Source organism: Muntiacus reevesi, chromosome 1, assembly GCF_963930625.1.
Source record: "Muntiacus reevesi chromosome 1, mMunRee1.1, whole genome shotgun sequence".
Classification (NCBI taxonomy): domain Eukaryota; kingdom Metazoa; phylum Chordata; class Mammalia; order Artiodactyla; family Cervidae; genus Muntiacus; species Muntiacus reevesi.
The window spans coordinates 224,904,249-224,927,047 of record NC_089249.1 but is presented as its reverse complement, the minus strand read 5'-3'; the positions used below and the strand labels follow the sequence as shown (position 1 = coordinate 224,927,047).

Below are 22,799 nucleotides of genomic sequence, written 5' to 3'. Positions count from 1 at the left end.
TTTTTAATTAGTTGGAGGCTAATTACTTCACAACATTTCAGTGGGTTTTGTCATACATTGACATGAATTAGCCATGGAGTTACACGTATTATTTTGCAATCTTAAAGAAGAAAATCTGATGGAACCCTCTGAGCCTGACTGGGTGAGAGGGCATGCACCCACATGGAAGAACAGGACAGACAAATTAGAGGGGAAGAGAAAGGGAGTGTGGAGCCTTTGGGAGAGAGGAGGAGAGGGCATCTTGAACTTCTCCCAGGGACAATATTCCCAGTGAGTTCTATGTGAATGGCACACTGTGGAGGGATGAGGGGTGGGGGGATAGCACCAAGGTCAACTCTGGAGGGGTGAGGACTCTAACCCAAGGACAGTGGTGCATGACTCTGGGGACAAAAAGACTCACTGTAAACTGGGGGGTGGCGGCATGGGGAGGATGGATATTGGGTGCGGAGGAAGGGCACCTCTAGAAGGGCTTTATTCAGGACTGAGTCATGAAAACTCAGGCCCTGGATGAACCTGGACTTGAACCCCAGTGCCAGCCTACCCACTTTCTGATCCCCAGCATGTTTCTTAGCTTTCTGAATCTGTAGTGCAAATGGGGATAGAAATATCCCAGAAATAGTGTGCCTGCTGGGGCTGTTGTGAAACAGAAATGATGGGATATATCTGATTTGACATATGGTGAGTGTGCAATAGGATGGAAAGAAAAACCAGTCTTGTAGGCTTGACCCACTTCCAGGTCACCAGGGAAACCAACTTAGAGACCAAAGCTGGGGTCAAGGTGAGCGAATTACTTCTTGGTCGGCTAGGGTTGCAGATCTCTAAGACAATCTTGCTCTGTTTGGCCTTCACCGTCACTTAAAGACCTGGGAAAGAGGAAGCCTCAGGTCTGTACACGACCAGGGCACCAGCAGGCTGCAGGTATCTCCGCCTCTCCACACTGCCTGGGCTTTCCTCCAGCAGTTGTTCTCTCCTGTTAAGGTTTCCAGGAGTACTGTACTGCTTATATTTCAGACCAGAACCTAGGCAGCGTGGCAATGCACCTAGAGGGTTTTTCTCCTGGAAGGAGACTGGTCCACAGCAGGCGGTCAGCAAGTGTTTGTTGAATGACTTACTGAAGTCTGGCATCCTCCTGACTCACTGTGGCCTACAGAAGCCTCACCTGGTAGCTGGCCCTTGCAGAACTGAGGGACCTCCCCAAGGAGAAGGGAAGCACAGAGCAAGGGTGGGTGGTGGTGGTCTCTGTCCCTCTTCTGAGACCTCTCTGCAGCTTCCGTGGGGGAATCCTCACACATCCTTAATGCTTTGTTTTTAGACCCGAAGAATCATCATTTCTGCAGTTTCATCTCCTGTAATTCTCCTTCCACTCATTCCATGACAACCTCACACTTTAAAAGTTGAGATATTATTGACATTATAACATTGTGTGAGTTTAAGGTGTACAACCTATTGATTTGTTACACTTATATACTGCCATATGATTACATAGAGTTAACACCTCTATCATGTTACACATTTTCTTGTGAACACACTCATTGTACTTTGATTTCAGAGATGCTTCTGTCTGCCTCATATGCTGTTCCTGTGCTTAGAATATCACCCCCTCCATCCCCCAGATATCCTCTTGGCTTGCTCCCCCAATTCCTTGGGCTTTCCTCATAGTTCAGTTGGTAAAAATCCACTTGCAATGCAGGAGACTCCAGTTTGATTCCTGGGTTGGGAAGATCCCCTGGAGAAGGGATAGGCTACCCACTCCAGTATTCCTGGGCTTCCCTTGTGGCTCAGCTGGTAAAAGAATCTGCCCTCAATGCAGAAGACTTGGGTTCTATCCCTGGGTTGGGCAGATCCCTTTGGAGAAGGGAAAGCCTACCCACTCCAGTATTCCAGCCTGGAGAATTCCATGGACTGTATAGTCTATGGGGTCGCAAAGAGTCAGATACCACTGAGCGAATTTCACTTTCACTCAATTCCTTAAATGTCTCCTTATCAATGAGGCCTTTTCTAAAATTTGAAGCTCCATCCCAGCTTATACCCCTATCCCTCTTCCTTGCTTTGTCATTGAGCCCAAGCTCATATTGCTTGCTACATGACAGGTCAGTAAATCGAGTGATGCGTTGTTGGGAGAAAGAATGGCGACTTATTTGGAAAGCCAGAAAACCAAGAAGATGGGGAACTCTTGCCTCCAAAGAACCATCTTGCCTGAGTTAGAATTCAGGCTTCTTTTATACTAAAAGGGGAGAAAATAAAGTCAAACGTTTCCTGGTTCTGGTCAGCCTGGAAAGGGGATGTGTTAATTTCTTCTTCCAAGAAGCCATTCACAGGTGGGCCTGGTCAGGATATTTCCCGTGAGTTAAATCTTAGACAGAGTTACCATAAATGGGCCATTTTGTATAATTTAAGCTTATAGGCAATACTCCTTTAATGATTAACTTGTAATAGAATACAAAAGTTTCTCCCCCATTACAGCTTTATTTTTCCATATTGCATTTACACCATCTGATACATCATCTCTTTTGCCTAAAATCGTTTTTTCCCAGCTAGACTGCAAACTTCTGGAGTTGAGGGATTTATGCCTGTTCTAGTCACTGCTTCACCTTCATTAACCAAATTGGTGCATGGCACAAAGTCTGACCACACTGAATTAATGAATGGCATGTATTAGACACTGCTTTGCAGACTTTTGAAGTACAGCGTAAAGCATCGTGGTGAAGGGAGGAGGTTACCACCGCTGCTACCGGGGCAACCTGAGGGCAGGGAGTGGTCATTAATGACTCGTAATCTTCCACCACCAACTCAGCAGCCTCAGAACAACTCTGCAGGGTCTGTATTATCTAAATTTGGTTCAGCTGGGTGCTAATGCCTCCTCCCCCCGCTTTGATGGATGGAGGGGAGAGGAGGAGGAGCCGGAGGGCTCTTATGTTAGTACTAGGGATGGGTCACTAAGGTCTTAAGGCCAAAAACCAATTGAGAAATACAAGTTGGGTTTTGCAGCGGGCCCCTCTTTCTGCTTGTCTCAATCAAAACTAAATTAATTTTAAAAATAAAGGGAAAGGGAAAATAATTTTAAAACAAACAAACAAAAATGTGTGTAATGATAGAGAATCACTGTGTAGTAAATCTCAACTTGGGTCCAAGAGTGAACATTTGCTGAATCTAAGTAAGTAAACGGCTTCCAGGCAACAAAGCAGATCCAGACTTCTAGGGGTCACTGCGAAGAACTCCAGAGGAGCCGGATGCGCAGCAGTTGGTCGTGGAGAAGACCAGGTTTGATAAGGGCTTGGGTCCAAAGACAGCGGGAGGTTCTGAGGTGCGAGGGAGGTTTGCATTGGTTGGGGAGGGAAAAATGCTTGCTGATAACAGCAATTTTGCCTCCCTCCCTGCGTCAATGAGAAGGCTTCTAGAGATCGGCAGGGAAAGCCGCCCTCCCCCCACCCCACGCCACCCCACCCCCTCCCAGTAGGTGCTCTATAAGCGTTCCTCGAGACGCACAGGCTGGGACGCGCGCTGGAGAAGCGCCTTTGCCCAGGGTCCCGACCCTTTCCCAGCACTTAGCTCAGGGCGAGTCCCCCGCTCGGGCGGGACCCTGCGTGCGGCGTCCGGGCCGAGTGACAGAGGATCAGAGCTGGGGCCGCCGTGCGGTTGGGGAACTAACCCACCGACGTCCAGGAGGTAGAGCACGGAGGGCCCCCGCGCGCGCGGCTACAGGCTTGGGGTCAAGGCTGGGGCGCCCAGGTGGCGCGGGAGGGGTGGCCGGACGCGCGGGGACGGGATGGGATGTGACGAGCGGCGCGCTGTGCATTGTGGGAATCCCGGGGCCGCGGCGACTGGTTCCAGTTCACTCGGCAGTGGAGCCGGGCGGAGGGGGCGAGCGCGGGGCGAGCGGGCGGGAAGCGAGGAGGCGGGCGGGCGGGCCAGCGAGGAGCGCGGAGAGAAAAGGCGCGAGCGGCCGAGAGAGCACAGGCCGGACACCTTGCTGCTGCTGCTGCCGCCGCCGAGCCGCCCCGTAAGTGCCGCGCGGGCCCCCTCGCCGCGCGCCGCGTCCCCGCCGCCCGGGTCCGGCTGCCGAGCTCTTCCGGCCGAGGGTGCATGGGAGCGGTCGGGCCTGGCGGGCACCTGGCGGCGCACGGCCGACTCGGACTGCTGGGCTCAACGCGGCCCACGCCGGGGCCTCGCGCGCGCACGGCGCCCTCCCAGGCCCTGCCCGGGCCGCGCGGGATCCTCTTTGGTTTTGTTCAAAAAGCAAACCCGGAAGCCAACTTGTCTTAGAACCGCGTCCTCCTGCTGGCGCCTGGGCGCTTTTGTGGGCAGGAGACAGCCCCGGCCCGTGCCCCGGCGACCCTTCCTGCAGCGGGCGGGCTGGACTCGAGGCCGGGGAAGGCGTCGCGGCGGGAGCCGGTCGGCCTGGGCCTGGGCGCCCGGGAGCTGTTGTGCGCGGAGTTGTACTTAGTGAGGCGCCCGCCCGCTCGCGAGTTGCCGTCCCCGGGCACAATAAGTGGGGCTTGAGCCCCAGGTGGCGGTGGTGTAGGCGTCTGGCTGGTGTGCGGGGAGAGTGGGATAGGGGTTTGGGGAGTTGCAAGACTGGAACCAAGGCGGGGCGGGCAGGGGTTTGTCCAGGGACTGGTTGGAGAGGGGCCGCGGGAACCCCCGCTGCCCTCTCGTTTTCTGATCGGCCTTTTGTTTGCTTTGTGTTTGGGAGGTGTTTTGTTTTTTTTTTTTCCTTCCCTAAGGTAACTCCGGGAGGCTGTAGGCTCTTCGAGTGGAGAAGGCCAGGAGGGAAGTCTCTCGCTGGGGGGTGGGGTGGAAAGAGGAGGTGAGTGCGCAGGGTGCTGCTGGTCATGTCACCTGACAACAGGTGTGCGGGATGGTGCGTCCCACCTGCACTGCTGCAGGGACCACAGATCACTCACGAAGGATCTTGTCAGTAGATTGCTTGAAACGTTGTTTTAGACAAGAACGTTAGGGAAACATACTTTCCCGAGTGTGGAAATGAAAAACACACAACTGAGACAAGCCTTAAATTCAACAATTACAGTTACCACGAGGTCCTTGTAAGACTTTAATGATCCAATAAACAGCGTATGAGAATAGACAATTAGAGGGGCGCTCCTGTGAGCTTCTCTCTTTCTTCTACCTTTGTGGTTTGAGGTTTTATCATTAAAGAGGGGGAAAGTGCTTTGTTCCAAGATTTCCTGCTCCAAGGACTCAGGAAATTTTGAACAGTTTTAAATTTGAATGAGTGGGAGACTCTATTTGTGAATTAGATGGGATCCACCTACTCCAGGCCATCTTTAGATTACTAGTCTGCTTTCAAAGGAGTTATTAGCTCTGAAATGGACACTTCTTTGCTGCACCTGGAATTAATACCCATGTACACTGCTAACCAAAGCTGGGCAACGGGCATCTCAGTCTTGCACAAGAGGCTCCCCAGTGAGGAGAGATGTATTTTTCAACCTATTTTTCTTTCTTCCTCTTTCTAAGTCGTCAAGACTTTAAAATCTTATTTACTTTATTTTTAGGAGGAGAGTAGGAAATCTCTCCACTTTGTTACTGTTTTGATCTCTTACCATTGTTAATACTGATTCTTAAAGGTATTTAGAAGGAGGAAGGGAGTTAAATAAGTGAAAATTGTTTGAGGCAGGGCCTTTAGAATGAGGATGGGATGGCGTACGTTTTATTAAACTTTGAATCGTCTAGACCATCACACACAACATTCTATACTTTATATAAGTATAAGTCACTGGCTTGGTCTGTACCCAGTGGGCCAGGGTCAGAGAGTGGTACATCTCAGTCTGCCATTTTTTCTGGTCCTCCAGATAGCAGATCTCTGGAAGACCCTCTCATCTCTTATTTCCAAGAGAGGCTTGGACTACATACATGAATTTTGGGACCTACCTCTAATATCTTCAAAGTTACTGCTACCCCAAGCCATTTAAAGGAGGTTTACTTAAATAAAAGCCCAAACTGACAAAAGCCCAACTTGACAAAACCCAACAAGAATCTATATGTGGTATTCATCAGAATGGCAGCAGCTTCTAGTTCTCTTGGGATTGTGCCCTTGGATTTGTGTCAGCTTTTTCAGAGCCCTGTTCTTGGCACATGGGCTGGGAAAGGGCAGAGGTCAGTGGGGCCCATATCTGTCTTATGGGTTTAGAAATACGTTGGGCCCCACCTCAGCTCTTATGAGTGAGTCCAAGTGGTTAGCTCTTCATTCCATAGAATTGTATAGCTTGTTAGCTTGGATCAAGCCTGCCAGATCAGTGTCTTGCAGTCTTCAGGAAATATCTCTTGGGAATCACGTTTCTTGGGGGTCAGGCACTAGGGACAGAACCGGATCAAGAAAATGTCCAGTTTTGCCATGTCCCCCTACTTCCCAGGAGGGGAGGGGGCTGGAGCTTGAATTAGTCACCAGTGGCCAGTAATTTGGTCAGTCATGACTCCTATGTAATGGAATGTCTGTAAAACCCCCAAAGGACAAGGTTCAGAGAGCATCCAGGTTGATGAACAAGTGGAGATTTAGAGAGAATGGCACACTTGGAGAGGGCGTGGAAGCTCTATGCCCTTCCCTGGACCGCCCTATGCTTATATCTCTTCCATCTGACTGTTCCCAAGTTATATCCTTTTGTTAATAAACTGGTATGTAGTAAAAGAAAAAAGAAATGTCGAGTTCTTACCCTTGGGAAGCTGACACGAGGAGCAGAAGGCAGGCAAGTGGCCATTGCAAGGTCAGTGCAGGAAGCCACACACAGTAGTTCTCATAGCAGCTCCCAGGACAGTAACCTAGCCAGGAGCAAGCCCTCATTAGGCATGGAAAGACCAAGTAAGAGTTGGCCGGGCAAAGGAGGGCAGGTGGGGACAAGTGTTTGAGACCTGCCCCACATGTGCAAAGTCTGAGAACAATGAGAATAGAGGTCATATGGGGGAACTGCCAGAGGCTCAGAATGTCTTCATTCTAGAGGGAAACTAGTGAAGCCAGAGGGTCAAACAGACCAAATCACAGAGGGGGATCCTGATCAGAAACACACTGAGGGATTTAAACTTCTTTCTAAGAGCAGTAATAAGCCTGTGAAGGCTCTGGATAGGAGGAAGATGTCTCATTGGGAATGCTTCATCGGTTCAACAAACATTGAATAGCTTCTAGATGACAAGCCTGACCAGGGTCTTGCCCTACTGAAGCTTACGTTTTCCTCTGATGGCCTTCCACTGGGGTGACTGTCTCCTAGTTGGCACAGCCTTTAACAGGGAGAGGAGGTTTGAAGGAAAATTTCCTTGCGAGGGAGGCAGACAGTGCCATACTAACTATTGAAATGTAGTGCTGGTTCCTTTAGTGTTGCTCAGGATGCATACCACAGAGTGAATTTGCAGAGGTGAACATTTTAATCCCACACTGTCTTCCTGCTAACTGTTCCTGCTTGCAGTAAATAACACTCTTCATTTTGGCTTTTGTTTTTTCCCACCACTAAAATCCTGACACATGAGAAGGGTAAAATCTGCTGGAACAAAGTGTTTGCTTTAAGGTTTATTTATTATCTCTATTTGTCCTTTTCTTCTTGTTTCCAATCCCTTGGTTCACTGAGGATGGACCGTAAGTTCTTTAATCATCCCTTTCATTTTATGGTGTAGTGTTTTATGAATGGAGAGAGATGTTTTTCCTGATTGGCCAAAGTACCAGAGAGGTCTCTGTTCTGAGCCAATCAGAGTGCATCTTGTGAACTCCAGCTCTGCAATGATAGTTGTGTAGTATATCCACATGCCTCTGGGGACATGACAGCAGTGTCACCATTAATCATTTGGTATGATGGGAGTAAACGGAAGAGAATGCTGTAAATAGGATTAGTGTCCCGCGCTCCAGAATTAAGTGTCTCAGGCTTGCCTTCGTGATTGGAGTTGATGGGAAGGTGACAAATGCATGTGGACATGTGGGCACTTATCCAGTGGCAGGGAATGGATGGGGCAGTCCTCACTCTGTGACAGTGACCTGAGCGCTGATAGCTCAGATTCTTCTGTCCTTGGGGGCCAGAGATAGGGCTGTCTGACCAGCAGCCCCCCAGCAGTTCTAATCAATATTTTGCTCAAGATCAATATGCACACATTCATTGCTTAGATAATAAAAGACTTTACCATTGACCGTTCCAATGGTTTTGTGAGTGCCCTGATTATTTGAGAGTTTTCTAGGCGGCAGCTTTAACAGAGGTAAGCGTCTTACAGATATGAGGAGAGTAAGTCTTTTCCTCTGGTCTGTGTTACTGTGCCTGTCTTAATGGCAAGAAGGGAGATTGCTGGAGTCACAAGATGGTCACAGAAGGCCTCTGCATGCTCATACCTCAGCCATCAGGGAAATGGTGGTGGTCCCTTCTTGGGAATCCCCAAGTTAGCCCCATAAGCTTCCTGAATTTTGTGGATCTGGGCTCCCACATGAATGGTCCCAGAGAAGCTCCCGGAGTGGTGTCTCACTTGCCACATCTGAATCCTGTGGTCCTTGCAAATGCTGCCCTTGTCTTTGTCAAGAGAACCCCCAGCCACTGTAACTTATCAGTTACCACCCAGCCAGCACTTGAGGGCCTCTCAGGAGCCAGGCAGGGTGGTAGGTTCTAAGAGATACAGTCAGTGAGCAGAGTGTCCTGGACCATCCCATCAAGACAGACAAGAACATAGGCAGTGGTGATACAGTGTGACAAGTGCTAGGAGTGGGGTAGGTGGCTTTAGAATATTTATGTAAGTTGGATCTGGAGTGACAGTCAGGGATGGGCTAGACACTGCTTGTAGAGAGCCTTTTATGTGAGACAGAAAAACAACTGCACATATTTCAGTGGTGGCTGAGGGTCATTAAAAGGGATTTCTCACTGGACTTGGGGGCCACTGCAGGAATGTCTACTGAGGAAACAGTGATTTGGCCTGGTGGAGCCCTCATTTGCTGATAATAGGAAAGATGGGCCAGAGGTCATTGGATTCTGTGTACAGAGCCAGAGTCTGGGCATGGGGCTGCTCCACACTAGACTAAAACTGGGATCCACATGGCTCAGCCACTGCAGAGAGGCAGAGGAGGGAGCTCCTTGATAAATCTCCATCATCAAAGAAATGTTGGATCCACTAGGCAGAATCACATCAGACTGAGGGCAGGAGAGAATGTTCCATACCAAGTGAGCGGCATGTCCCAAAGGGTGGAAGTGGGGATGAAGGTGGTTTGTGGCCCATGGAGGAGCCAGTTATGTGCCCTGTTGGCGAGGAGAACAGCAATGTAGTAGGATGACCCTTTGCCCTGCTTGCCTCTGTTGCCCCTTCCCTGTGTTTTCATGTCTATCTTATTCACAGGATCCTCACAGCCGGGCATCTCATTTGTCCTGTGCTTTGAGGACAGATCACGTTGTCACAGTCACATCTTGATCATTGAGGGGCTTGTTGTCAAAGACCTGCTTCTCACTGAGCCTGGTTCTTCTCTGTAGAGCCCCCTCCGCCCCTGTGTCTGCGTGAACTTTGGGTTTCTGCAAACAAGGTTCATGTCTATTGTGATTGATTTATAGTTGGAGGAGTTACAGAGATAAAGACCACAGAGATCCCTTCAGGATCAACCACAAAATCTTCATTTCCTGACCTGATAACAGTCAAGCTAATGTTCAGTAATGAACAGATGCCAGGGTTGCCTGAAGACCTATCACTGTCTTCAAAGCTGCAGGGCTGAGGGCTTCTGGTTTGCTGAATGGGGTGCCCTCCTGGCTGATGAATCCAGGAAGGAAGAACACAGTTTTGTCAGTTTGGCAGGGTACTGTTGCTGTTTCTCCTGTGAACAAGGCCAGTGCCCCGGCGAGAAGCTGAATGCGTGGGAAGCCACATTCTGCGTGACAAAGGACTGTCTACCTCTGAGAAAAGGCTCGATGCAGGACATGGGTCAAAGTAGGCTTTGACTGGTCACTCAGACCCTGGCTTCAGGGTCAGTTCTCAAGTTGGTTTGTCAGGTTACAGAGGTTGGCTGTTTCCTCTTTTCTTTGTAGGAAATAGCTGGAGGACATTTTCCAACCTCTCTTGCAGTAGGTGTGGCAACGTGACCAAGTTCTACTTGGTGGGTCATGATCAGGAGTGGTGTGCTCCACTTCCAGACCTGGCCTCTCAAAGCCCCCAGGTATTTTCCTCCATGGCCCTTTACCTCCAGTGGTAACCGCAAATTGTGCACTGAAGGGTGGGAGGACTCTGGACCCATGAATCATCCTGCAGAGAAACACCAGTCATGGACTTTCCCCAGGTGAGATATAAGAAGAAGGGGCTTATTTGTTACAGCAGCTGACCAAGGATACATAGGCTGTCAGTGGTGGAGCTATGACTTAAATCGGGTTAGTCTGACTTTGGAACTTGCGTTTTTAATCACAGCGCTCATCAGCTACTTCTGTCACGGCTACTCTTCCCACCCTGCCTCCCCATGCTGGTGCTGACTGTAACCGACCTTGTACCCTAGACTTCTGAAGAGCAGGATGGACCTGCCACACTCATGGGATTATCTGGAGTTTGCACCGCCACAAGGCAATTTTCCAAATGATGTTTTAAAAATCACCACACATTATTGGATGTCATGAAGCTGCGTGGCTCTGTTAGAATTCTTTCATAGCTGTGGCTACAGCTTAGGGATTTACTGTTAGAAGTGCAGCAAGAACATGAGGAGGGGCAAAGAACAGAACTTTCTCAGGGCAGTCTTGAGGAGGGAATGAAGACTCAGGGCTGTTTTATCAGAGAAGGAGTCTGATTCCAAACGAGACCTGAAGATGGCTCTGACGTTTAAGCACTGATGTTTAAGGTCTTTTTTGGAACCTGGGGACCTGCAGATGACTGCAGCACCTGGCGTGGAGTAGCTCCCAGTTGAGTCGAGCTAGGGAGGCAGGCACACGTAAAGGTGCCAGGGTAGGTAATGTGGGAATACGGAGCAGTGAACAGTCCAGTCCGTGGTCGGGACCAAGAAGAGAGGTTGTGTGAGCATCAGTTCAGGTTTGGCAAGAGGACAAGGGGTGTTTCAGGCAGGAGAAGCAGCATGTGTAAAAGCATTCTGGATACAACTTCACAGGTCAGGAAGTCAAGGGCAACTTGGGCATCTGAGCCCAGGCAGGGGTGATGGGAAACAGTGCTGAAGAAGTAAAGGATGCTGTTTGTGGCTAGCTTGGGGAGCTGGAGAACCAGCAAAGTGGCAGAGATCCTTTGGCATCCATGGAGAGAGACTAGTGCTATGGAGAACAGGCGAGGAGTGGGAGCTGAACCAAGGCAGGGAAGGCAAAGAGAAGGGAAGAAGCTTGTGAAGTTATGCAAGTGGGTTCAGCAGAGCCTGGCTAATGACTGGGAGCTGTGGAGGTGGGCAGAGAAGCAGGGACAGACTGGCTCCTGATTGGGAGCTTGATGCATGATGTTGCCACCACTGGGGCTGAGAAACCCACAGGAGTTCACATGGGACTTAAAAGCAGGCCCTGCCGAGGGCAGTCAGAATAGAGCCCTGGGGCTCGGCAGCCAGGTGTGCGCTGGGATAGGGACCCGGGAGTCACCAACTTGTTGACTAAAGACTCTTGGCTTGAGTCAGAGGGGATCCCCAGGAACGTTACTTTTGAAGAATAGGTGTGTCAGGTCCCTGGGTGCTAATGGCTCCTGTCTGGGACAGGACATTGTCCGATTCCCACAAAGTCAGCCCCAAACATACGCAGGCAGGTCCACCCAGAGACAGAGCTGGAGTCTGCACCGGGAAGAACAGGACTGAGCTGCGTAAACCATCCCTGGTCACTGGCCTCTGCTGCTGGAAGAGGGAAGCCATTCAAATCTAAAAACTCGCAGTCCAAAGGTCTGGGGTTAGTCTGTGAAACACATTTGTATTAAAGCCAAAGACTGCTGGGAGCCCAGATACAACTTTTCCCTACCAACACATGCACACACAAGTACAAATACCATTTCCTGCTCAGAGTGAGCGTGGGCACCTGTTTGCCAGGAATGTTTTAAAACAGAGCTCATTACAGAAGAAATGGAGCCAACTATTTGTTTCAGAAAAAACAGACCCTTCTGGGACTCTCTTTAGCAATCAATGATCAATTAAGATTTGGTACCTCCCTTGACAGGGTGAAATACAGAGTTCTCATTACACAGGCCTTGAGCCCCCTTAATTCTGATGGGCCTGTCAGAGTACCCAGAAATTCTGCCTTCTGCTGTTTTGGCCACCTCTGTCAGACAGACCATCCAAGATGGTCTTGGGGGTCATACTGATGTTAGGTATGGACCATGTATATCTTGAATGTAGGATCGGGTGGCAGGAACAAGGACTCCTAACTCTGTGACTTCCATGGTCACAGAGACAGGAACTGTTAGAGCTGGAGGAGGCCACACACTGTGGAGCTTGACCTCAGTTTACCAGTAAATGGGAGACCTGACCGTTTGGTTCAGTGGTCTGAGCATCTGTGGGGAGTCTTGTCTGGTGCCCTGGAACAGGCTGAGGCCTCTCTCAGCCCCTTCCGCAGCACCCTGCTCTGGCCTTTCACAGTTCCCATTGGAATGGCTGCAGGATTATTCAGTATTTCTCCTGCCCTCCAGCTCTGGGAGAACACGGCCCCCATCTGCCTTGTGCATTGCCATCTCCATCCCAAGTGTGATTCCTGAAGTGAATGCATGAATGACTCGATGCTCTTTGTAAACATCTGCGACCTTGCTGTGTGGTACTGCTCCAGGAATACAGTCAGGGGTAGCCCTTTGAGACCTAGCAGTGTGACGAGAGAGACAGGACAGGGGAGCATGTGTGTGTGTGTATGAAACACATAGGAACCAGAGGATGGAGCACTCGGGAAGGTTGGCAGAAGGCAGAAAAGCGTGAAGGATAAAGGAGGTCCTGGCTAAAGGGCACGACTGCTGTGGAGAAGGGCATTTGGGGGTACTCCCTGTGTTTGTGTTTAGACCTCAGGAAGCACGGGTAAAGCTCGATGGGTGTGGCAGGCCTAGATTTCTGGGGCGTTCCATGACAGACCAAAGGTTCTGATTGCGTCTTGGGAATTGTGGCAGCAGGGAAAACTTAAGAACAGTACCATGGCATATTCAGATTTGTGTGCATGGAGACTGCTCAGCCAGTGGAGAGCAGGTGGGTTAGAGTGTGGCCTGTGGTGGGAAGTCCTTTTCAGGACCAAATGTGTGATCATTTGGTTAAGATAGTGCTGACCTGGATCCAGTTAGAGTCGAGTGGAGAAGAGAGGACTCCACAAGAGGTATGGGGCATTTTGGATGGTGAGTGGGTCAGGGAAGGAAGGAAGGAAGGACTCTCCTCTCTGTTCTCTGAGGACAGGCCTGACTAGCAGTCAGGAAGTGCTCAGAGGGCCTCATATTCCAACCTGGCTTCCCACTTAACTCCTGTAAGCAGTTCTTGCCTCTCACAGATAAAGGACTGCAAGGGAGAGAGGCTGCTCTCATCAAAGAACCTAAGTGTCTGACTTAACGTCTTCATTGTAGAGGCAGGTGACATAGTTTTCTTTTATCAAGTGTTCAGCAAATTTATCAGCCCTGGTCTCCAGTGTATGAAAATACAATTATTAAACAAGCGTATAGATCTCAGCCAAGAAACCTCATTTTCTTTTACATCATGTGGCATAAAGGCAAGGCACTTAAGAGCAGTCATTGTCAGAGTAACGTTTAAATGGAAGTGGCTGATAAAATTGATGTCATGGTATAAAATGTGAAAAGCTAAGCCATTCTTTTTTCCAGGGCTGAAGCACATGGGTGGAATGCAGAAACTGGGCTTGCAGGGCTCCGCAGCTGCAGGCAGTGGCATCTGCCGGCACAGCCCATTTCTTCCAGGGCCCAGAGGGTGTGGGGAAAGGGGAGATGTCACCAGTAATCCTGACCTGAACATTCTCTTGCCTCCACAGTGTACTTGCTGATCCATCTCCAGGGCCACCGCCATGTCCAGCCGGGGCGGGAAGAAGAAGTCCACCAAAACCTCCCGGTCCGCCAAGGCGGGAGTCATCTTCCCTGTGGGCCGGATGCTGCGGTACATCAAGAAAGGCCACCCCAAGTACAGGATCGGAGTGGGGGCGCCCGTGTACATGGCTGCCGTCCTGGAGTACCTGACAGGTGAGTGTGCGTGAGTCACTCTGGACACCACAACTTCCAAGGATTGGTAGGACCTTGTTCATTTATTTTGAAAATGTCAAACCTATGGAAAAGTTACAAGAACAATAAGTGAACATTTTTACCTAGATTCACCCTCTGTTAACATGTTGCCCCACTTGCTTTCTCTCTCTCCGTTCTGTGTGTGTGTGCGCGCACATGTGCATGCACATGTGTACATTTATTTTTGGCTGTTACCTATTATAATATGTTTTGAAATTTCCTCAATTGTCCCAATAACGTGCTTTATGATTTTGTTCTATTTTCTTTCCTGATCCAGGATCCATTTTAAGATCATACATTGCATTTGTCTGTCAGGTTTCTTTAGGTTTATTTTTAAAAAATTCCCTAGCTTTTCAAAAAAATCTCTGATGACATGGATGTTTTTGGAGGGCACAGGCTAGATATTTTGCAGAATGCCTTTTAGGCTTGGATTCAGGTTAAATGTTTTGGCAGGAGAATTCCATAAGCGATGTTGAGTCCTTCTCTGGTGTCATGTCAGGAGGCACCTGCTGTGGGTTTGTGCGATCACTAGTGATCTTCACTGTGGTCATTGGGTTAAGGTGGTGTCTGTGCATTTCTGCACATCCTGGATCACAGCCTTTCACCCATGGCTTTAGCATTCCTTGATGATCTTATTACCAGGATCTGTTATCACTAGGGTGGTTATAAAATAGTGGTTTTTCTATTTCTGTCCTTTCTCCTACATTTATTAGTTGGCATTCTTCTGCTAAGAAGAGCTTTCCTTCTGCCCCTCCCTTCTTTTTTTTTTTTTTTTTTTTAATATCAATGTTGGTTTCTGGATTTTTAGAATTTGACATGTTTTGTACTGTCATGCCGTTACTCATTATTTTGGTCGCATTGTCTCAAATTTGACCTTCAAGCTGGTTTTTATGCCCTTCTTCCTCCTCTCCATCACTCTGAAGGAAATGCTTTCCAACAAAATGAGAGATTCTCGTCTCCCCCTGACCTTCTTCTGTCCCAGTCTTGGAATCAGCTGTCCCTCCGGGGCGAGGTGGTTGGTCCTTTTCCCGGATAAAATGTTGTTGGTCTTATTGGTGACTCCATAGCAACTGTGTGAGGTCAGCTGGGCAGGGATTCATGCGCCTGCCCCCACCCCCGCCCCCCTGGCCGCCATTTTTAGTAATGAGGAAACCAACCTCAGGGCATGAAAAGATTTGCCACATACAACCAGGAAGTACTTGCAAAGGGACACATCCTGCTGTCCTTTTGTAATGCTTTTACCAGTTTTTTCTTCATACATCATCAGGGCAAGTGGCAGCTGGGGGCCGCCCCCTCTCTAGAGAGATAGGAGAGAAAGGAGAGACTGACTCAGCCAGACAAGGCTGGGTTGCTTCCTGCTCTCCCAGCCCTCTCGGTGAGACCAAGGCTTGCCCTAACAACCATGAGGGTTCTAGAGTTTTTGTGTTCTGTTAAAAGTGTCTAGGCATAAAAAGTGATTGGGGCCTTTGCACATATTTGGAACTTGGACCCAGTTCAAGTGGCACGCCTGGTAGCATGACACAGGCATGGTTCTTCTCACTGTGCAGATGAGGAAACAGAAGCCCAGCACATTGGTGTCACACCCAGGAAAACGACATGGAATGCTGGCAGTCAGCTCGGGAGACCAGGGGAGAGGTCACTAGGTAGGACTCAGAGGAGACATCTAAGGTCTGGCTTGTGTGCTGTGTGACCCAGAGAGAGTCACTTAACCTCTCCGCATCCCGGTCTCCTTTCAGCTCATTTGGAGACAACAGTCCTTGCTTCACCAACTCCAGGCTGCTGTGAGATCCAAAGGGACTTTGTTTGAGCACAATGGGGAAAGCTGACATGATGTGTAAATCCAGCCAACCTGTGTTTCCTGGTTCCCGAATGCTGTGATGTCCCTGGCACAGGCATGACACTGGGATGTTCACAAACACATTCATTAGGTCAAGTACCACAGCAGTTTCATTTCTTCCATCCAGCTTCCTCTTGTTAATTAGCGGGGCATTGGTGGGGGGTACCACTGCTCCATCATGTTTGAGGCAACTACTGACTGTGCCGCACAGAAAATCTGTATGTTTTCCTTGTCTGTGTCTGGTTGGCTCTGAAACTGAACACAGCGCACGTGAGGGCCAGGTCAGCAGGTTTGTTCTCACAGGGGCCAGGCACCTTGACCCTGAACCACCCCACCCGTGCCCATCTCTGACTGTCATGGGAGCAGTAGTGGTCCCAGAGTGGGGTGGGAACGATCAGGGCAGTCCAGTGCTAGAGCTGGCCATGTCACTCAAGGCAAATCCTTACTCTGGCGTTAGCCACGTTAACCCCTGTGTGTTAAAAAGTAATACATATTTTGAAATTTTGCCAAGTCCTTCCAGAAGGGCTATAGTTAGCTGAATCTGAGCCATCTTCTCTGCCTACACACAGTGTTGAGTCCTTGGAGTGACCACTGCCCAGGGCCCTGAATTGTCATCTGGTCTGTGTGATGGGGCCTTGGGGGATGTCCTGGGCCCTCAGCGCTATATTCGATCACTGCTAGTCATGTGTCTGGTTGTCTGATGGACAGGAGCTGAGTTCCAGGGCCGCATCAGTGAAGCGTTGCTGCACTCCCCCGTCCGAGCTCAACTGTGCCCTGCCCCCCATGACTGCTCTCAGGAGGTGATCCACCCTGAGCCCCTCAGGCTGGGCTGTGGGAGCCCATCTGCCTGCTCGGAACTTGGGCTTTGGTGCCTGAGAGAGGAGCAGAGGTGGGCCAGCTCTCTTTCTGCTCTGCTGTCTGCTCCTGTTTCACAGAAGACCCTTTCCCAGTCAGTTCACATGCTTCCTGAGCACCTGCTCGGTACCATGCTAGCCTCCAGAGCACAGGAGTGGCTGGGGCAGAAATAGTCTCTGCTCCGTGGAGCTCACGGTCTAGTCTGGAAGGAAGAACCAGCCAATCCAGATGGTTCCTGACTGTGCCAAGAGCTGTGGAGGCTGTAAACAGGCCAAGGAGCCCTGGAGGTGAACCGACCCAGGAGGGTTTTATTTGAGGAGGAGACATAATCAGCTGAGACCTGGAGAGGGAGATGGTGCCAACCAGCCCTGGGAAGGATAGGAAAAAGCTCTGCCACCTTCACAATGCACCCCCTGGGTGCTGGCCTCTTCCCAGAGCTGGGAAACGCTAATGTAGCTTTGGGCTCAGACACTGTGCTCTGAGCAAAGTGCCACCCATTCCACAGGCCCTCAGGAGAGCTTCACTGTGTCCAGTGCTGAGAATCAAGCCAGAACAAGACCTCTCCCCCCACCAGAAGCTTTGTCCAGAGGCAGGCACAAACCAGGAAAAGGCAGGGATGATGCAGGACCACACGTGTTGAGATTAGGCTTCAGAAAACTTTTCCTGGAGAATGTGTGTTAACCTGACCAGAGCCTCCCGGCTCGTCTAGTTGTCACCTGAAGGGTCCCCTGGAGGATTTGTTTCCTTCTCTGACAGGTGCACACAATTGCAAGCATGGTGATAGGGTGCCACCCAGTGCTCTTTAGACCAGGCCTCCTGGGAGAACACCTGGTGGAGAGTTGAGAAGGGGTCTGGATGCTCGGGGTGGCTGAGCTGCAGGGCCCACCTAGGACCAGGTAGCTCTGGAGCAGGGAGCTGCCATCTCCAGCCAGCCTGCGTCACCACTTGTGCTGTGCTGTCCAGTAGAATCTGGTAGGGGCAGCAGAACCAGGTGGCTAAGAGTATGGACCTTGGTGTCAGAGCTGCCATTTCCTCATTATGGCCTAGGCAGCTCACTCACATCCCCAAGCTGTAGTTTTATCATCTGTGAAATGGGGGTTATAGTAACTGTCATAGATTTACTATGAGGTAGGAATGAGAGGATGCCCGCAAAGTGCTTTTTTGTGTCTGCACAGTGTAGGTGCCCAGCTGTTAACCTGGTGACGTTAGGGTGACAGCAGAGAGGAAGTAATCCTGCTCCAGCTGCTGAGGTGACTGAGGGTGCCTACTTGCTTGGGGGGCAGGGACAGTGGGGCTGTCCCTGCCCACTCAGGTGTGGTGTCCATTCACCAGGCACCTGCAGAACGTCCTGGCTGTTACAAGCCTACTCCCTCTGGTTTATTTCAAGATGCCATCTGACTCCTCTTCCTAAAGCTGGCTTAGACAGTAAACAGTCTGCCTGCCAGTACAGGAGACTCAAGTTCAATCCCTGGGTCAGAAAGATCCCCCAGAGAAGGGAATGGCAACCTACTCCAGTATTCTTGCCTGGAGAATCCCATGGACAGAGGAGCCTGATGGGCTACAGTCCATGGGGTGGCAAAGAGTTGGACATAACTAACACACACACAGCTAACACACACAGCTAAAGCCGGACTCACCCTCAACACCAAGGTGCCCTATTACCAAACTCTTACTCTGTTTGGTGTCAAAAGCTACTTCTGTCTTGAGCTCTTGGCATACTCATGAAAACCTTGAGGGGTTTTCTGGTTAACTGGGAGCTGAGCATGCCCAGCCCTGGGTCTGGGTTAGGTCAGAGCTGAGGCCAGACCAGCACAAGAGCATCAGGACAGACAGCAGCCCTGCAGACCAAGGGCCGTCAGAGTCCAGATAGATGATCCCCTGTGAAGGGCATGTCTTCAGGGCTGAGGGACCACGCAGTACTCCTCCTTATGGTCTGCTCCAGGCTGGGGTGGTTGTGGGAGGAGGATGGGGCCTGCGTCTTCTCTGAAACTTGAAGCTGGCATCTGTTTCTCCTCTTGGGTGCAGAGCACAATCATCTGCCAAAGTTAAAAGGAAGAGGCAACATCTGGAACAGGCTTGAGTCTGGCGACCAGACAGCTCCTTCCCCACCTCTCTGTGTGCCTGACTCTGCAGCCCTGCTGACTCTTCCCAGAGCTCCTCCCGAGGAATGTTATGCTGTCTGCTGGGCTTCCCAGTGCCCCCGCACAGTCCATTCTCCACCCCATGGCCCTTGACCTTCCAGCCAAGTGGTGATAGTAGCCCCACCTCTCAGGTCACTATGAAGATTAGTATTGCATCTTATGAATTTAGCCAGCATTCTTAGTAAACACTCAATAAGTTATAGATAAAAAGAAGTATTATCATGGGGAAACTGAGGTAGTTTCTTTGAGTCATTGTCTTTGCTTCTGTATTACTGTGGTTCTTTTTTTCTTAAGTGATATTTAGAAGAACTTGAACTCAGTTCAGCTCAGAAGGCCTCTTTGGAGTCTCTTCCCTGTGCCCAGCTCAGCCCTGCTCAGTGCTGGGAGGTTTAGGAGATGTGAAGTAGGAACATGTGACATGGTTTTTGCCCTAGGGAAAGTTGATGCTGGGAACACACAAGTCCATAAACCAATAAGGGAATAGGGCAGGTCTAAGGGACAAGTTAAAAGCCCTGGAGTCCTACAGTGGGGGTGGTAGGGGGAATGAAAAGTATGTGAAAGAGCAGAAAGCACGCATGCTATGACTAGATGGATGCAAAGCACCCTGGGTCAACATTGCTCAAACTGTGTCCAGCAGAACCCAGGTATTTGGTGAAATGTAAGAGGTAGTCCACCAAAACATAAGGCTCTGTGGGTGAAACTGGGAGATGGCTGTATTCACATTCCCTGTTTTGAGATGGATATATGAATACCTTTTATTGAGTTCCTCAGTAAAGCAACAGGTTTTTGTTTGGGAACCACTGGAAAACAGTTTTCTATACTGCAGGACTTTTTGGAGCCTTTAACATTCGGGGGTCCTCATAAATCCCCAAGGGGAGAAACTTAGATATATAGTGGTTCCCAAACTTTTATCAGAGAGTCTTTCAAGGAACAGCTATACTTTAAACACCTTGCATGATGCAGTGTGGGGACACTTCTGGTTTAGGACGTGAAAATGGCACCACGAGGAATTCCAGCCAAAGAAGCAAAGCTTAAGGCCACCATGGAGGATGCACTGTGGTCTGGCTTGTGGCATTGAGGTGCAGAGCTTGTCTAATAGATAAGGAGATCTAGGTCTGCCGCCTCCATACAGGGCTCAACACCAGTGCTTCAGCATTTGTGCCACGAGGCTGTGGCCTGGGGAAGCTGTGCACTTATTCTGCTAAGCTGAGCCACTCATTTGCTGACTTGGGGAGGGCCCACCACTGTTCAGAGCTGTACTAGTCACTGAGGTGGCAGATGAGAGGCCTTGCCCACTGGGCTTACCCTGGAGGGACGTGCCTTTGGAGTCACTCGCCCAGCTCCTGAGAGGACAGGCCTGGTTCCTGATCACCAAATCCAAAAGGATGTGTGATGACATATTTTTTGGGCGGGGGAGTCTAGAAACTGCTACATAACCTGATCACACAGCTACCAACCTGCCTCCTAGGATGTAAACCTGTTTGCAAAAATCAAATCTATTCTCAGTTGATTTCTCGACAGTAAGGAGGATGGGAATTCCCATCTCAAGACTGAATGTCGGCAGTTTGTAATAAGTATAGACCCTCTCAAGGTGATCACCATGAGAGATCTGCTGATTTGGATACCCTGCTCTGGTCTGTTTAAAAACCTACGGTTATAGTATTATATTTCCACCTCTTATTGGGTAAGGCCATGCCTACAAATTTTTTTTTTGTCATCTTTGGCTCTGTTCTACAAAATAATGAAGACATCCAGGTTTGCATAGTCCTAACCTACCAGTCCTTTTGCTTTTCCCCACTCCCTGCCCCTCCCCACACCCTGTGTTTCAGACCTCAGTCTTCTCTCTGCTGTCTCCTGTTAGTGACCAGGAAGGACCTCCGCACACTTCTAGCAGGCGCCTGGCATCTCTCACAGCAGGTGCACCATTCTGAAGCTGGCTGTAGGTACTAGGCTAGCCACGGTGAAGTTTTCAGGGCCAGGTCCTGACCTGGGGAACAAGCGGGGTTCACCCAGGGGAGCCTTATGGCCACTCTGCAGACTGGGTATGCCCTGGCCCTTGTGCCTGACTGCATCCTGTGGTAAAACCCCAGGGAAAAGGGGTGGTGGTTAAAGACACACCGCTCCCTGGTGTTAGCCAGTAAAGTGACCATCCTCATCCCGGGTTTTCAGTTTGTGTGCTTTCCGATCTATAACTCAGGTCGGCTGTTGCATATCCCTTTGGTGTGACTCATTATCTGCACTCCATCCCTGCCCCCCTCTCACAGGTGTGACAGGGAGAGGCCTCCTCTGTCAGAAGTGTGTCCTGTTACACAGATAGTCATTTCGACAACCATCCATCACACTTGGCATTTCTGGCCTGGGAAAGAAAGGATCCGACAAGCCTGGAAGATTAGGGCAGGCAGAGCCTGCAGTTGGCTCTGTCACTTACCTGGCCTCTTTTACCACTTTCCTATCCAGAACAGCCAAGTGTGTCCTGTACTCACCAGCTAAAAATAGGGCAGGGAGAACAGGACAGGCTGGCTCTGTGATGCTCGAGGCCCTCTGAATGGCTGTGTCTCTCGCTTGTTTGCGTGGCCACCCTACCTTAGACTTACACTTCCGGCCCAGACCCAGCTAACTCTTCTTGCTAGAGACTTCATGTTTTTTCTGAGGCTCCCAGAACCCCACAGGGCTCACCGTTCTGCAAAGCCTGTCAGCAGATGAAAGCGGCGTCTTGGGGGGACTACATTTGAATAAGCCAGAGGGCTGCAACTAGAAAAAAGTCAGAAACACAGAAGTTGAAACCCCAGTGTGCTGGGTACCCGGTGTGTGCAGCCTATATTTAAATGTATGTTCCCTTTTCCGGTTATGTGAGTAATTTATGTTCAAAAATTTAAGAAGCTAAAACTCATAATCTCACTGCCCAGAGATAGCAGCTGGTACTGAATGCCTTTTGTGTGTATGTGTACATGCATGAAAGAGAGTTAGATTTTAGTCTGTTTTTATTAACATCTACTCTTGATGATCACTGTACATGATCATGTGAAGCAAATCATGCAGTCATTAAGGTGGGAGCTACGTTGGCAGTCCTCCTTAGTCCCGGGGAAATAGATGATTCCGTGGTGGATGAACCTTTAAGAAGTGCTTGGAAAAGCAGCAGTTTAGCATTTACCATTTCCCTGGTGACTTGTTGTCAGATGACCAGGCTGTTAGCAGACCCAGGTGAGTCAGACCTCAGGGCTGAGGCCAGACGTGGAAAGCAGTGAGGAGTGGGGTGCCCCAGTGCTTTGCTTCTCTGTCCGTGGTGTGGAGGTGGCGGCACAGCCTGAGGACACGCTTCTCCCAGGGCCTCTTGAATCTGGTGCAGAGGTCAAAAACTGAATTTTTATCTGGTCCTTCACCCAGTCCTCCTAAGGAGGCCATGAGGTAGTCCAGGAGACTGTAAGTGTGATCTGGGCCCCATGTCCCCTGATCTCCCAGCCCTGTGGGTTAGACCAGAGAAAGGAAAGGTCTCATTGCTTTCTTTCGCAAATATTTTCTCCTGCTCTGCGACTTATCTTATTCTCTCAACGCTGTCTTTCACAGAGCAGAAGGTTTTTTTTGTTTGTTTGTTTGGTTGTTTAATTTAAAAATAAAAACTTTCAGTTCTTTCTTTCATGCATTGTGCCTTTGGTGTTGTATCTAAAAAGTCATCACTGAACCCAAGATTATCTAGATTTTTCTCCTATGTTATCTTCTAGGAGTTATATTTATAGTTTTGCATTTTACGTTTAGGTCTCTGACCCCTTTTGTGTTAATTTTTGCAGAGGGTGTTAGGTCTGTGTCTGGATTCAGTTTTTTTGCACATGGATGTGCAATTGTTCCACCACCATTTGTTGAAAACC

At 49.7% G+C, this 22,799-nt stretch overlaps 1 protein-coding gene across 4 annotated transcripts in view; it reads left to right on the top strand.

The window, feature by feature from the left end:
• The first annotated feature begins 3,839 nt into the window (after nucleotides 1-3,839).
• MACROH2A1 (macroH2A.1 histone) overlaps nucleotides 3,840-22,799 on the top strand; it is an 82,720-nt gene continuing 63,760 nt past the window's right edge. For 2 of the 4 annotated variants that reach the window (XM_065918586.1, XM_065918584.1), the window contains exons 1-2: nucleotides 3,840-4,000; nucleotides 13,860-14,064. In XM_065918586.1, the coding sequence (XP_065774658.1) occupies nucleotides 13,893-14,064 (172 nt within the window). In that variant the 5' untranslated portion in view covers nucleotides 3,840-4,000; nucleotides 13,860-13,892. The remainder of the gene's footprint in view (nucleotides 4,001-13,859; nucleotides 14,065-22,799) is intronic. The other 2 variants (XM_065918587.1, XM_065918585.1) reach the window with 1 other exon arrangement.